General features: G+C 38.8%; 1 protein-coding gene across 2 annotated transcripts in view; it reads left to right on the top strand.

Moving 5' to 3' along the window:
* Positions 1 to 4,122: 4,122 nt before the first annotated feature.
* Positions 4,123 to 17,276, top strand: part of akap13 (A-kinase anchoring protein 13) — a gene marked incomplete in the record, with an annotated part of 138,567 nt that continues 125,413 nt past the window's right edge. Inside the window, 1 exon segment of one of the 2 annotated variants that reach the window (XM_014015552.1) lies at positions 4,123 to 4,211. In XM_014015552.1, the coding sequence (XP_013871006.1) occupies positions 4,208 to 4,211 (4 nt within the window). 2 annotated transcript variants of the gene reach the window in all.

Raw genomic sequence — 17,276 nt, forward strand, 5'->3', positions numbered from 1 at the left:
GTGCAGGTGAGTCCATCCCAGTCTCCGCCCACATGCCAATCTGCAATCAATTAGAAGGAACAACCACAACCTCTACAGCGACAGCGACAAAAGTTGAACATTTTTCAACTTTCATATGTCGCGTCGCAAGCTCGCGTGTGCACGTCTACGTGTACGAGCGCGAAATTTCACATGCACTATTTTTGCCGGTCGCTTAGCTGGAGGAGGGCAAGAGATTGTCGCCTCACCGCACAGGCTCCATAGGAAATGAATGGAGAGCGAGTGACGTTGCCTTCCGTGTGTCAAGCCCTTAAGGCTATGTTTCCTACCTCAGATACAAGGAAGTGTCCGTTCATGAAAAATGACAGCGATAATTAAAAAGAAGAACTTTACGAGTTCAGAGATTGAAGTCCTGCTCTCAGAGATCCAGAAAATAAAATCTGTCATTTTTAGCAGCTCAGCTGTGGAATACAATGAGCTGCCAAAAGTATAGACAACTGTGTTAAATCATTTTCATTTGGGAGAGGAGTTTTTGTTCAATGGGCCTCATGCAAGAACCGTTCGTACGCACAACTTCAGAACAAATCGGTGCATACGAACGGTTCTTGCATGAGGCCCATTGAACAAAAACTCCTCTCCCAGCAAAATTCAAACTTAATTATTGAGGCCGTCCAAAACAAAAATAGGTATTTAGCAGAGGTACTAAAGACAAATGAAAGAGGAGATGGTCTCCCGTTTTGAGGACTGTAAATTTCCATGAGGATTCTGCTGGCTCCAAGCTGAACCCAGCCAATTTCTCATCTTTGCAAACCCCCTAATTTAATGATGATGGAGGATGCATTCTGTGTCGGCCTTATAATTACCCGTACTTACTATAGAATGGAAGCATTAGGGGCAAGTCTTACAGGTACTGGCTCATCACAAAGCTCAGTCTCATGGCGAGGTTTTGCTTTTGCCTGGGAGGGCGACCGACTGCTGAATTCCCTGCTGATATTCACAGTAAAGCCATGACTTAGTTTTTGTTAGGACTGGAATCACTAGAATCCTCTCAGCACGTCAAACAGCAGCTGACCTTATTGTTCCAAAACAGCASCCGTCACCTCAGCTTGTCCAAACCTTCAGCCCCAGTGAGGAGTGTTTTTATTTCTCAGGAGGAACATATCAAGCTGACTTTTTTTGGTTCATTTGCTTGTAGTGACACAGTGATGTGTCAGCATCTCTGGCTTCCTGCATAGATGGGCAATTTGCTTTCTTAATGTTTCCCTCAAAATTAATAATTCAAAACTTCCTTGCACCAAAATGTGCAACAGGAGGTTTGACATATTTTGTGGTACAAACCCTGGATGTGATTGTACGAGTTTGTGACATGGAACAACATCCATCAATGTACTTCAGTAACCAAACACAAACCACAACCAGAAAGATTATTTACTGTTTGTGTATGAAGTCTTTTTCTATAACTTATTTACTTTGTCTAAAAATATAATCAAAAGTAGCTTGTATAAAACTGCTGCTTTTCCGCAAATATAGTAAAATAAGAAAAAAAAGAAACTTTCTGAAAACTTAAAAAACTTCTGAGTACTGAAGTAGGGCTCATATGTTATGTTTTATTCTTAATCTTTATGACAAATTAGCCCAGCTGAGGGCAGTTGCTTTGATGCTGTTTTTATTTATTTAAAATCTGTTTTCGGCACGGGGTAGCATACGGAAGCAGAGAACAGCTATGTCTTTTTCCTTTGCCTTTGGCAAAATATTTTTTGATACACGTGACATCACATTCTACTAGATTATAAAATAAATAAAAAAACAGAAGTGATTAGGGAAATTCTGCAGCATCAAATGCAAAACTAATAACATCAGAGAATATAACTGTATAATCGTTCATAATTTAGCTCTCGGGCTCGATGCACGTTGATACACGTTCCTACTTGTTCTACAGTGGATAGAAGGCCTGCGTTGAATGTACACTGACAAAAAATAATAATAAGACACCCAGACAGAGTGTGGTGAAATTAAAATGAACCTGCATGCGTTGAAAGCGTCCTGTATTGCAGGTATTTATATTATCAGATGAAATTGGTATTTAGAGTTGGCAGTGCAGGACATACTGTGGCTTCAGTGTCAGTAAGATGGGACACACCTTTGTACCTTGATACAAGCAGTGATTTGATGCTGACTGGAATACACCTAATGCAATTCTGCTGTAAGTTGCCCATGGCTGTCCTGATAGGCTCTCAAGATCTGGAAGAGTGGCACTGGTTCAGAGTTGACACTTGAGCTTATACCATACATGTTCAGTTGACTCCCAGTTGGGGATCTGACTGGCCCCCAAGTGGCCCTCAAAGTAACACAGGTTGTCCAAACTTATGCCATGACAGGCACTTACTCTTTGAGAGACTGTAATGGTCTCTTCGGCAATTAGAATTAAACGTGTTGGTGCCCCCATGAACCCACTAGTTAAAGGGTCACTATGACTTCTGTATGCCTCTGATGACAGTCAACATCATTATTTGCAACAGTAAAAGCACTTAGTTGTGCTGTGTGGTTGTGATGGTGTTATAAGGTGATATTAGAAACTACCCCCCCACAAAAGAAAAATAACAACTTCGTGATTTTTTTTTCTGTAGTTTCTGTAGTTCTGTAGTTTTTCTTTCTCCATGCAACCTTCAGGTGAAAATAAAGACCCCAAACCCAGACCCAAACCAGTGGTTATTCCGTATGTTGCGGGTGTTTCGGAGAAACTGAGACGTTTATTTTCTAAACATGATGTCCCAGTGGCTTTCAAACCCCAAAACACATTATGGCAAAGGCTGGTTCACCCCAAAGATCTGGTGCCCCGGCACAAACAGAGCAATGTTGTATATGCTGTTAAGTGCCAGGAGGACTGCGACCAGTTATAGATCGGGGAAACAAAGCAACCACTGTTCAAAAGAATGTCCCAACACAGACGAGCTACATCTAATGGCCAGAACTCTGCAGTTTTCACTCATTTACAAGCCAACAGTCACTCTTTCAGAGATGAGGATGTTCTCATTCTTGATAGAGAGAAATGTTGGTTTGAGAGAGGAGTAAAATAAGCCATTTTTGTGAAGAAAGACCGTCCATCATTAAACAGAGGTGGAGGCCTCTGTTTTCAGTTGTCCCCCTCCTACAGCGCTGCCATTGGCAGTATCACTCCACCCCTGTTAACAATAAGTGTTAATTAGGTGTCAACGATAGCCATGTGATGTGAGAATCAGTCACATGGAGGCAGAGCTTAAAAGCCTGAATTTTGCCTGAAACTCTCAGACTGAAGAAGTCTCTTGGAGGAGAGACGAAACGTTTCATTAGAGAAGAACCCGTCCAGAAGACCTATACAATTTATTTCTTTTTGATTTTTTACCTGGATTACTGTGATGCATCAGGACATTTTTTCTGTAGTATTTTGCATTAAATTCTCACTGCTGGTAAATCCCCCTTCCCCCAAATTTTACAGCTGTTTAAGTGTTTGCTATTTTATTGGCATAAGCACTTTATTACATTTTCATCAGATGATTATTAGCTTCATTTTCTGACACATAAGGAAAATATTGGTGATAGAAAGCAAACTGGCAGTCTTCAGTGTAAAACTAAATCACAGCCGTCTTTGGTAAAACCATCCAGTGCCAAAGTGCTGTGGTCCTAACAGTGTTTTTCATGAACTGCTATGTTTTGTTTTTTCAGATTCATTTTACTTATCTTGAAATAGCAAAATTTTGTTTTGGTCTTGAACTAGCCATTAGCTTGATTCTGCATTGAGACTCTCCACTCCAAACTGAGGTTTTTCAGAGGGCTGACTGCCACAAATAAGAGACAGATGCAAAATATGTTTCATTTGTTAAAATCTCTAAACTTTCCTCAAAAGGGTGAAGGAATAAAACAGGAAGCAAACACGTAGCTCAGATTACAACAGTGCTTAGAGATTGTTTGGGGGCCATGAGAGTTGTAGTCACACCACTGCAGCGAGCAGACACCTGACCTGCGGCCTGTACGCTCCGCCTCTCCCCTCTGACATCAGGGCTTTGATCAGCCTCTTGTCTGTGTTAGCACTAAGCCAAATTTAGTTCAGTGTAATCATTGTAGAGAGAACTCGCATGCTGACCGAGGATACCATCCTAGTATAAACACACCTGCTCTGCGATGGGCCAACAATGAATTTCATGCACATCKCTAAAGAGGCTTGCACACAGTCGTCATCAACAAACAGACCATGGGTAAGGTTTTAATTAATGCCTTCATACAAGGCTTATTTAAGTAAGACAGTCAGTCAGTAATAACACAGCATTATTGTAATTGTTGTACTTAGTCTGTTTATTGAAAGAAATGCTTTTTTTTGTACTAATTTCCTTGAAATTCATTCATGTTTTTAAAAATAAGATTGGTAATCTTTATTGGTTGGGAGAATGTTGTTTGTGTTAGAACCTTAGGACTGAACTTTTTGTCCAGTTTTTAAGATAGTTTGAACCAGTTTTATTATTTGAAAAATTTCAGTAAAAAATCTAATTAATGATTAACTAAATCTACAAATTCTTTAGGTTTAAGAAAGTGTCTTTTTGTTTAAGTATCACCTGGTTTGTTGTAGAACCTGTTGGCATGAACTGAGAGGTCAAGAGTTTATCACAGGGTAAACACACACTAGCACTTTTATTTTTGGGGGCAATTTCGAGTTCGACCAAACCTGTCTTGGCCTCACTTTGATGAAAAAGCTTTACTGTTTACACAGTTGCCTTCAAAAATTTCAGACGGACCAAGCACTATATTTTTTTTATCGCTTCTGCATTGTTGCTTATTTTTGTTTGCTATCAAAACCAGCATATTGTGCAGTTGTACTTTAGAACACGCATCATGCATTTCCTGTAGTGAGAATAAAAATGAATTGTTGAGACCCGCTACAGAGTTTCTTCTTTTTTGGTTGAACCCTTTCTTCCCAAATTGGACCAAYTGTTTATTTCTAAAACATCTTATTTTATGCGTTTATTGCTTTTTTTTCCTCACTTGATTTCTTTATAATTTTGTTTTTCAATGTTTGTTGGTTTTACCACACATCATGGTTGAGCGAATAGGTAAATATTGCACTAATTTTACTGTTAAATGTCTTATCTTGGTTGTTATCAAACATTTGATGTCAAATTCAAGAAACTGAAGTTCCCCTGTTTGTACTGATCTTTTCATAAACAGAAAAGTTCCATAAAACTTAAAATAAAGAATTATCTTTTGATTCCCTGTGGTTTCGTTGAGTGTTGAGCTTTTCCTTTAAAGGCTTTGTGGTGTGGAACCAGAGGAGGAGGAGGAGGTGGCATGAAATCTGGGGCAGAGAGTTGATCAAGGCCCAGGCCCCGATTACAGGCTGGCCCCTAGTGTGCCTCACAATAAGATAATGCTATCTAGACCCACAGGTATTTGGTTTCAGTGGAGAGGGTAATAACTGTCACCGAACACTGAGGAGACCTTTCATCCCCGGGACTTGTGTTGTCAGCCAGCGTTTGTGTGCAGTCTTTGCACAGAGGCAGCTTTTGTGTAGTTAGGTGAGGTCGTGTCACCATGATGGCCTCATATCTGTGCATAGGCAAAGACAATAGGCAGCTTTGATTGAATCTAACAGCCATGACAATCTAAATGGTAGTCTGCATGGTGTGTTCAAGTTGTTGAGGAGGTGACGTAGTTCTGAATGCTCTACCTGAGCCTGTGGAGGGGAGCCGATAGTGGACTGTAAAAAMGATTCAGACAAGACTTAAACACTAAGTAGGGCTGGGCGATATGGCCCAAAAAAGACGTCTCCGATTTTTTTCATTCCAAATTCGATTTTAATTAATTTTACTTCCAACTTAATGGAGTGCATCTGTTTCAGGTGTTGAAACAGTTTTTTCATACTCCTGCTTTTTGTATCAAGAGCCTTCAAACAGGTTTTGCAGTGAGGTGTTTGTTGCTCCAAGTCCGAGGTTGCAAAACCTAACCAGTTCCAGAAAACTGAAGAAACTGTGCCTTTTTTGAGAAATAGATCCTCTTTGCTAGCTGCCATATTGTCATGTTGTGCCTTGAGCGACAGGTGGGCTGACCTCAAAACTACAGAAGCCCCAGAGAGGGCACTGGTGGGAAAGAAATCTCAATTTTCCCCAAATTAAATCTTTATAAATGGCAAATTCAAATTAATCGATTAAATCCATTTATCACCCAGCCCTAACACAAAGAAAATGCTTTTTTTTCCCTCTCTCTTTTTTTTTCCAGTGTCATTTTGTGGTGGTAGACCAGTATCATGTTTGGCATGAGTAAGAGGTTCAACTGTCAAAGTTAAACATCAGATGTGCTCAGAGCCCCAGTCWTCTCTCCTCAAGGCACTTTTCAAGGCTTCAGTTGAAAACATTACATATTCATCCTGGAAACTAGCAGCAGGCCTTAATGAACTGGTGCATTCTTAATATGTGATATGAGAGTCTTGTGCGATGACTCAGACAGTGTTCATGTCTGGAATGAAACTCTTATTTAGAATGAGATGTCAAACTATCAGGCCATTTAGTTAAAAAAAGTACTTTGGTTCTACAGTTCATTTTTTAGCACAATTTGAAAGCGTAAATGTTCATTTAATATGTACCTCAAGCTATAAAATTCTCAGAACTTTAGATTATTAAATTAAATTTAGATTACAATAGTCATGAGACTCCCTTTTATTTCATAATGAAAAGGAAAAGTGACATATTTTGATTATCCTGGGAAGTAGTGGGTGTGGGTATCTACCTATCTTGCCAAAAAAACTTGTTATTTATCTAGTATGGCAGCTTTCAAGATAGTGGACACAACCTAAAACAGTGGTTCCCAACCTGTTTTTCCCACCTCACTCAATGATGTGTTCAACCTTTACCTCTTAATCAAAATAAAATAATAAAGTGAATAGTTACAAAGCTTTATTTGGAGAAGAAAAAAAAGAACAAGTTAAACAGAGCTTTAATTATTGTAATGGGAGACTGTGATGAAATGATTCAACACAATCTGCTGGCTTCTTTAGGTTGTGACAACATTTGTTATGACTTGGCAGTATATAAATAATCTGAATTGAATAGAAATTTAATTTTCTTGGTGTTTTTTATTTACAAGCAATAAATTTGTATTGTACAACCTCTGTGCAGACATGGTTATGAGCCCTCCTGTCCACTTTGGTCTTAAAGGTAGGCCCCCTTACCCATTACTTGCTGGGGTATTCAGATATTTCATTTTCCCTTTTCTCGTTGACATAAAAGGGTGTCTTGTGCCTTATCTCGCATATGTGTGTATTTTTTGATTTATTGAAGTATTTTGAAGTCACAACCATTCTTTTCAAAATGGTCCTTTTCCTCATGAAGTTGGCGCTGTTTTTAGAAATGTTTTTGTTCGCATTTCCAGAGAAAATGACTTGTATGCTGTAGCACCAAATAGGTCGCACTCTAGAGCCCTGGGCTTCTACAACAAATCATAAGCCTGTATTATGTCACCGTTGTTACATCTGTCATGCTATGGGTTGTAGGGGCTGGAAACCTTTACTATCTCATGGTTCAATTTAATTCTGATTTTTGGGGCCACATTTCTATTCAAAATCAAATTTTCATTCAAAACTTATAATGTGAGCCCATTTGTCGTGTTCCCAAATTGCTTCATCTTCATTTCATGTCAAACTCAGACTCCTTCAATAAAAACCAAAATGAGCCCTAATCTTTGCATCCAATGGAGACAGGGTCAGTTAAATATCTCTTTTCTCCAGTTTTGTAATTTTCTCTTTGTTTTGGTGCTTTCTGCGCATGCATACGCTCCAGAACCAGCTGCGAGGTGATGTCAGGATGTCCCATGTAGTTACAAAATGGAGGATGACAGCCATTGGATTTACTTTATTTATTTATTTATTTATACTTTTTAAATAGATTTTGGGACATTCTATAGCGATTCTGAATCTTTATAAATGAGAATCACAATTCTGATGTGAATTGATTTTATACCCCTAATGGGTTGTATGTTAGATTAGTGATAGGACCATTGCTATATTACTGCCCACACAAGGCATTTTTGTTTGGGCCAAGGCTGAATTGATAGAACACAAACAAACAAACAAACAAACAAACAAACAAACAAACAAACAAACAAACAAACAAACAAACAAACAAACAAACAAACAAACAAACAAAACATCATTCACAGATGGACAGGGCATTTTTGGATCAAATTAATTTTGTCCTTAATAGTGAGATTATTTGGAAATAATCTAAATTATATCTTGTTTGGATTAAAAATTGTAATTTATGCCCAGCACTACTTATTTTGCATTATTAAAAATGCCATTCATATGTCATTAACTGTGTGTCCCTTTAGCTTTCCTTAATATTTTGAAGATGTTGAAGAAGCACTAGGATACATGTTGAATGCTGTTAAAGTTATGTTCCTAATTTCAAAATTAGCAGTTTAAATTACTAGAAGCAACTATTAATTATGTAGGAAATGCATCCAGTCTTGTTTTTACTGAAGTTTGGGTGGAGCTGAGCTTAACAGGCTCACATCATCCCACACCATTAAGCTATAAATCCAGCACATTACAAAAACTCCCAGCAAACCCTGAATGAGAACAAATCACTTTTGTGTGAACAGACTGTGTGGGCTAATATTCATAAAGATCAATTTGTGTGGTTTAATAACATTAAGAGACCCCAGTCCTACTCCATCTAACTGGTGGACAACATGACGTACTGAAAAAGGGCTCAAGTTGTAGAACAAGGTATTCAGGCTGAGTTGTTTTTGTGTAGCTAATATTAAACGTGGTTACACAGGTGGATCACATTCTGACCATCCCAGAGACCTAACCCTGGCCCCTGTTGCTTTGGTRTTGGGACTAGTTTGGGCTTCTGTCCTTTACATGTTTTCTATGTAATGACAGCTCTATGTGATGAGCCAAAAATAAAAAGCTTCATAAAAAGTTACTGTTATCCCCATAACAGGAATCCGTCCATCCGTCCATTTTCCGCCGCTTATTCGGGGTCGGGTCTCGGGGGCAGCAGCCTAAGCAGAGAGACCCAGACTTCCCTCTCCCCAGCCACTTGGATCGGCTCGTCCAGGAGTATCCCAAGGCGTTGCCAGGCCAGTCGAGAAACATAGTCCCTCCAGCGTGTCCTGGGTCTTCCTCTGGGCCTCCTCCCAGTGGGACATGCCCGGAACACCTCACCAGAGATGGTCCAGGAGGAGCCACCTCAACTGGCTCCTCTTGACCGAGAGCTTCGCCTTCTGGCTCAGCTCTCGCTTCACCACGACAGACCGGTACAGCGCCCGCATCACTGCAGACGCAGCACCAATCCACCTGTTGATCTCCCGCTCCATTCTTCCCTCATTCGTGAACAAGACCCCGAGATACWTAAACTCCTCCACTTGGGGCAGGACCTCCTCCCTGACCCAGAGAAGGCAACCTACCCGTTTCCGGCTCAAGACCATGGTCTTGGATTTGGAGGCACTGATCCTCATCCCAGCCGCTTCACACTCGGCTGTGAGCCGCTCCAGTGAGAGAGCTGGAGATCACGATCTGATGATGCCAATAGGACTACATCATCCACAAAAAGCAGAGATGTGATCCTAAGGTCACCAAAACAGATCCCCTCAACACCTTGACTGTGCCTAGAAATTCAGGATAACAGGAATCCATATGTGTTAAAGTATTTTTTTTACCCACAAAATGACCATATTTTCTCCACAGTTGATTTTGAGATGGTGCATTATTATTTATATTGTAAACACTCTTTCTAGAAATGCTTGCTCTTTTAGTTTTGCATCCCATCAATCCGACTAACAGCTGGGTGGACGTAAAGAAAGCAGTTGCCTTTTGAAGGGCTTCCTCAGTGATATAAAGCACACTGTAGTGATCAGCCATAAAACCAGAGGGCTCAGCTGTAAATATATAAGACAGTATAAAAAACATGTTAGCAAAATGTCTTGCAGTTTTTTGGTGATGGGGAGTCAGCAGTGGAAAAAAACTAGATAACCAATTTGAATTTGTGTTTCTGTACATGCCAAATACATGGAGAAACTGTATTCGGTGTCATAGTATAGTTTTTTGCTATATTTTAACACGAACTGTACAACTCAGATACAGTTAGACTACAGACAATTTTGAGAGGGTGTGAAAGAAAAACAAAATATTTATAACTGTCATCAAGTCTTACAGTCATGTCTGGATTACTGACTGTTTATACTTCCATGAGTGTTGTAGTCAAGACCACCTAACTCGAAACCAAGACCACAGTGCAATGAGACCGAGACAGGACGGACTTTTAAGGCTTTGATCAAGAAGAGAGCAAGACCGAGGGATGGCGAGACCGAGTCAAGACCAGAAAAAGTGAATATTATTGCCTTAAAACCTATAGTATACTGTACATAGGTAGCTAATATAGCTAATATAAACTAAATCTCTTGGTGTGACAGCTGGGTAAAGACTTTTGGTACAGAGGCAGATTGTTAATGTTGCCTAGCTAGCTATGCTAAGCTTTTTTGTGCTTCCTTTCTCAGTAATGATAAAAGTTTAACGTAATCCTCTCTGTCAGTAAAGAAGCACTGCAGCATTTACAAGTTGCTGTACACTTTCTTCTGGRTGTTATTTTACAAATTACTTAATGATTATGTAGCTGAATTTTATTACTAAAATTTTGCAGACATCTCTCTCTCCCAGACAACCACTGCACAGTTTCTTGGAGTACTGCATCCAAGTGAAAGGGGGTGAGGATGGGTGATAACGGTAACAAAAATACATAATTGGCAATGAGTTGTTAAAATATAAGCAGTGTTCGTTATCCTTTACCTGTTCTGATCTGATACCAGATAATAGTAATGACGTGAATGTTTGAGTGAGCCATACAAAACCATTCGGACAAAGCTGTGGACTGTGTAGCTTTTAATGTGCCTTCCAACAGGCATCAAGCAGTACCTCCAAACCCGGAAACACACATTATGTAGCAGCCTTCTTCGCATCCTGACTCCGCCTCATGACATAAATTAAAGGGGCAGGCTGTCTCTACACGGAGTCAAAATGTCAGACATCGCCTCTCACCCTAATGGTTCATTACAGTTCTTATTTATGTGTTGTTTTTAAGTCAGACATGTACAGCTTCCTGAGTCTGTGAGACCCTGCTCAAGAGCCTCACACAACTCAGTCTGCACATAAAATCATCAATTAAGTCAGAGATAATCACATTAGGGAAATATACATTATTACTGTTCACCTAATGAAAGACTATACACAATGTGTAGTGTTTTTAAAAGTCAGTAGTAAACACCCCAATAAATTCCTTCAGAGTTATGCTTTGATTTGAATCAGAACATTTAACATCCAATAAAAGCAAGGAAGTTAAATAACAAATATTCTGGTAATTTAGTAAAATTTCCACAGTTGTGGTCTTGACTGGTCTTGAAATAAAATTCAGAGCCCTCAATGTCCTGAGACAAGACTGAGCACATATGTGATCAAGTCAGATACTAAGACCATCAAAATGTGGTCTTATGACCGGTAATAAGACTAAGACTGTTTGAGTACTACAATACTAACTTACACTAATTTAAAGTGGACAGGATTGTAATGAGGCCTCATCTGTTGTAATCTTGTGGATTTCAAGAAAGTTGGACTTTTAAGATAATTAGATGCCACAAATTGTTTTTCCTGTTAATTTCATCTTATACCCATGTGACCCAAGGATGATGTCAATTAGAGCACACTAGGGATGCACTAATTGCAGTTTTCTGGCCAAACATGATCTTTAAAATGTCTGATCTGCTTATTCTGATTTTGAGCAATACATATTTTTTTAAATCTCTGACACTGTCGGGTGATATAAGGTAACAATACACCTCAGGGGTAGACGTAAGAAAAACTTTCAGGTGTCAACAAAATATGGTTGTCCGCAAAACATTTTGGTTGTCCTTTACAAAAAATCTCAAGAAAAATGTAATTTAAGTATATTCTGTAGACAAAGTTTACTACTGTATATACAAATGTTCTCAGTCACCTCTAAACCTAGAAGCAATGCTCTCCACCACCACCTATTACCACCCATTCATAAGCTTCTTCCTTCCCACAGGTCAAAAATTTTCACTTAAATAGGAGTATACTGTGTACATGACCTTAGTAAAAGTACACAGTTTAGTTTCTTAGGACTGAAAACTTTCTGAATAAAGATTGAGGTTTTAAACAGCGCTTCTCTGTCAGTCTGATGTTTTCAACTGAGAAGCTTCAATATATTTAAAAAAATATAGCACAATAAGTTCTTTGCAAAAAGTAAATTAATTTATTTTTACTATATTTTTTTATTTTTACCAAACTGACAAGTTTCTCCCCTAAAATTAGCCTATTGTTTGGTTTAAAGCAGAGGAGCCCAAAGTGGGGCCCGCGGGCCAAATTTGGCCCGCCAAGCCATTTGATTTGGCCCACCAACAGTTGCCAAAGCTACAAGGTTGTAACCTGTCAGGTAGAAACACAGTATTTCCATTGGTCAAATGACTATATAAAAGGGCTGTAGTGAAGGCAGTTTTCAGTCATGGTGCTGACATATCTTTGATTTATTAGGATTAAACACGAAACATGAAACAACAACAAGAAATATTTAGATCAGATTTAACCCCACATGTAGATTTTCACACTTTATAAGGCCACAAAAACTCATTTTTTTTATCAATTTATGATATGTCCCATGAGCCTTTGCTACTTGAGCGTATGGCAGAGTTTCTCCAAGTGCACAGACTAAAACAAAAGTGGGCCACTGCATAGCTTAAACGTTAACAATAAGGACTTTATTTTAAAAAGTATTTGTATTTCATGTATTATATAACTGCATTTGGCCCGCAGCCATGGATAGATTTTCATTTTGGCCCCCTCGGGGAAAATGTTTGGGCACACCTGGTTTAAAGGGATTAAAATGCCTGGTACAATAAATTTTAGCAGATAWTTGTGGTAAACTACAAACACCTGAAGCTGACTCAGAGAACTCTGTGATTTTAGAAGAAAATCAAAGTTACATGCAGACACTTCCTTGTTTTAATTTGTGGCATAAAATTATTTCGTCTTTGATATTTTTTAAAGTGTTAATATTAAAGCGCGCTCCTGTGGCTGTGGCGGTGCAGCTCCAGAGTCAGGAGTTCACGTGATACTTGCACATGTAAGGTAACAACAATGCTCAAAACACAATAATATTTAAATAATACAAGGAATTTAGACTCCCGACCAGGTCGGAGCTGTGTTGTGGGTAGAGATTTGAGTCTCTGCTTCAAAAACAACAGTCAAGCGATCTCTCGCAGTTTTGTTGTGCTCACGAACACATGTTGTTATGGTGGAAATGCTAGGAGGTGCTTTCAGAAATATAATACATGAAATATGAAAATATGAATGATACTTTATTGATCCCGTTAAGGGAAATTACAGAATATATATGTAAAATTTAGGAGTAAAATAGTCTGGGAAATTCAGAGCTTTCCCGGAGGTGATCACCTGCCCTGTGGGCTGCCGCTGAGTACACCCGCTGTCAATCAAACAGCACAGCCTGCCCCTCTCTGTTCTGATTGGGTAAAACGTTGACTATGGCTCTCTCTGTTGGTGAAAGAACTGTCAGTTTAATCCCTATATGGCTTTAACACGTTTTATCTCCTTTTCATTTTTACAAATAACGAACACCTGCGGCGGAAAACTTTAATCCAGGCCTTTTTTTCTTGGTTGTCCACCAGACAATCAGGAGGTGGGATCTGGTTGTCCGAAATGAAAATAGGTTGTCTCGGACAACCTAAATAGCACTTATGTCGACCCCTGCACATTCAGTGTTTCAAACTTATTTTATTGAAAAACACTGAACAATACCCTTGAAACAATACAAAGTTGCTCTAACTGGACATTAGGTAGCGCTCACAGCAGAGCAAAAAGGGACAGTTGTTGATTTTCAGACCTTTGTGGAGGTAGATGCGAGACTGATCTTTTCCACCAATCTTCAATTACATCTAGAGGTTCACCGGTAAACGGTCATCCATTTTATCATTGCACCTCTGGAGGATGCATGATTTCATTTGTCTGTAAATATTTTAGAAAATGAAAATAAAGTAAATCTTACAATGGAATTCATGTTACAGAAGCTAAATTTAGCAGTTTTAATCAACACGATACTTTGAAACAGTATTTGGAATGCAGTTGTGCTTTGTCCTCTTGTTCAATCTATTTTTCCTCAAAACAATTCTTGTGATATTTTAATGATTTGTCCTCATAAAGATACACATTTATTTTCACAGGCAACATAGTAGCTACAGAGCTGTCAAATATTAACCAGTAAACAGCTGAAGAGGGTTTTGTGCACTCAGTTGATTATTGGGGAGGGTGTAGGAGACAGTCCGATTAATGACTAGTGAAGCTAATCCTTTTCATCCTCCCATTCATGCTGCAGTCACGTGGCTGTTATGGCTTATTTTGATAACCAAGAGACCTGTAGGGACCATAACAGGTCCGTATCGCCTCTTATGTCGACACTGAAGGGCTTTGTCTCTTGATTGAGGCTTTTGTCTCTTGATGTATTGGTCCATTTGTGATAGCTCTGCACTTGAAGGTGACTGATGTCCTGTGTCTTTGCAGCTTTCTGCAGCAATGGAGAAAAATTGTGTTATACTGGCACTTCAAAGGCCGTTTCTGTTCTAATGGAGACTCTTAAGAAGCTTGGGTGAAGGCTGGCTGCACCCAGTGTTTAAGATGGAGTTAATGGCTTGTGTAATCTCTATAAGCAGGTGTTGGGTGGCTGTAGGGTGAGCTTAGGGGATGTTATTTCTCAAGGTTCTTCTATTACCAAAGAAAAGCTTTAAACACAGTTTTTGTTCTTTTAATGTCCTTTTCTTAGGTGCTTATGTTTTTTTTATATTGCAACGATTTTATTGCCTAGTAGAATAGTTATCTTTTTAAAATCATTGGTGATGTGTTTGTCATGTGTGGTTTAATACCAGTTTATTTTTGATCAAAAGATTTTCTCAATTGCCCCCTTCCTTTCTAGATAGCGTGCAAGCCTGGACTGTGAAATTAGTAGAAGGACTGATGTTTTATTGTTTCACTTTCAGCTATATCGAAGCTATTATTTGACACGTAACTTGACATCAATGTCCAGGTATTACCCACAACAGCAGAAGATCTTGTAGCAGTAAATTGCCTTGAACTTGTTCACCCCTTAGGTAGCTTTATGTGGTACAAACTGTGTATCCAGTATAAAGCTTTTTTGTAATTTCCCCCAACAGGAATTGAATTCAGAAATGGCCCCAGATGTCTGGTTATTTTTGAAGTCCCCTGTGTTTCATATGCATGCTTGTTGTTGCCCAAGAGGAACTGTTAGACCGGATGAATTGTCACACCCACTACACAGCCCGACTGCAGGCTCAAAGAAGGAAAATATGTAGATGTAACTCTGTTGAATAGATATCAAACAAGTATTCAGGAATATTTTTTACATAATAACACAGAATCAAGTGGCTCCCTGTCCTTCAACTGTAAGTGTCTGTTGTCAACTTTGATACAGAGAATTTTTGCTTAGTTCTGTTGCATCCTTTTATTTATTGGTAAAATACAGTTTGATTACCTAGTGTCACTTCTTTTAACCATGCCTGAACAATAGAAACCACAGGATTTTCATAAAATCCAGAATTGATATGTTGTTGGAAAAAAATAATAAACAGGTTATCGGACACTCATTGTCAGTAGATAGACTCAAGTCTTTTTTCTAACTTTTAATTAAAATTGATATAGATCTATCTGCTGTTTTCTGTTTACCCAAGTTCTATAAATACATGTGTCTAAATCTGGCATACATTTGCAACCTAAAGATTCTTGTGATCTGGTTGAACATTGTAAAAATCAGAGAATATGAGGGATACAATCAGTTCTTACAGCAATCTAAATGTAAAACTACATGATTGAGGCAACTTCAAAGCTACTTCAGTGACTTACATTTTACAGTCATAATTTGAATTTTTATTGACAAAGGTCTTTACAGTTCAAGAAAGAAAGAAAAAATACCCCAAATATGTTTGTTCTATATTAGGGCTGCCATGATTAGTTGAATAGTCAACRACTAATCGGCTATTAAAATGGTCAACGACTAATTTAATAGTCGATTAGTTGTTTAGTTTTTTTTTTTTTACTTGTTTTTCTCTCCAAACTGCTTTGACAACTTCCAGTGTGGCATCTGCCTTTCTGTCCTTGACACACATGCACAGTAGTGGTAACTGGGGTAGGCCGTGGACGTCACAAGACATTATACAGACAGGCTCTGGTATCATGGCTACCTGGCAATGGAGCTCAAAAGTGTGGGATCATTTTAAGAAAATGAAAGAGAAACCTGTGCAATGCAATATCTGCAAGGCAGAACTTGCCTTCCACTGCAATTATTCTGGCGTGATAAGCTGTATGTTTTAAATTCAATTAACGTATGATCCAATTAGTCGACTAATGGAAAAAAATTGGTGATTAGTCGACTATAAAAATAATCGTTTGTGGCACCCCTAATCTATATTCTTACACTCAGCTTTGTTTGCTTTGATTGACACTTGAATTTGGATTTTTGAGGTCTTTACATTGTGTTCACAAGCAGCTAACAAGAGTTGGAGATGCAAAAAAATAATAATTTCCATAGTTGGTTTCCATAAGAGTGAAGGTTCACCACAGTGCACACAGCCAACTGTAAATAAGCTTGCTCAGAACTGTTGTGTCAGTAAAACTCTGAACTCACATATATGCATGAGTAAATGAACAGCAAGGAAACCCCCGTTTAGAGCAAGACGCCTGTTGTAAATCCTCTGCATCTATTGTGGCGATGAAGTGAGGAAATGAATTATCAGGCAAAGATGGTAATGTTTCCGTGGATTGTTCGGTGCTGTTTTTGAAGCTCATCAGGGTATAATTTTGAAATTTAAAAAAAAAATATTTGTGAAATTTGGATTAGGAATATTTACGACATTTACGTTTTGGTGTTACAAGATAAAATTCCTCAACTACAGTCATCTTCAATCTAGGGCTGCACCGATTAGTTGAAATAATCGATGACGTCGATTATGTAAATTTGTCGATGCAGATTTTTTTTATTATGAATTCGTTGTATTACATAACCACCACGTTCATGCAATTCCATTTCGGTACCTAAATGCATCTTTGCGACCGTATTGGCATAAGAGTGGTGAGATTTCCATGCTTGTCCTGAACGCAGCATCGCGCAAGAGCGTAATGACGTCAGCAGCAGCCGCTGCTTCAGTTCAGTCTGAAGCTTGAAAACAAACCTCACAGC

This window comes from Austrofundulus limnaeus, unplaced genomic scaffold (assembly GCF_001266775.1).
Source record: "Austrofundulus limnaeus strain Quisiro unplaced genomic scaffold, Austrofundulus_limnaeus-1.0 Scaffold131, whole genome shotgun sequence".
Lineage (NCBI taxonomy): Eukaryota > Metazoa > Chordata > Actinopteri > Cyprinodontiformes > Rivulidae > Austrofundulus > Austrofundulus limnaeus.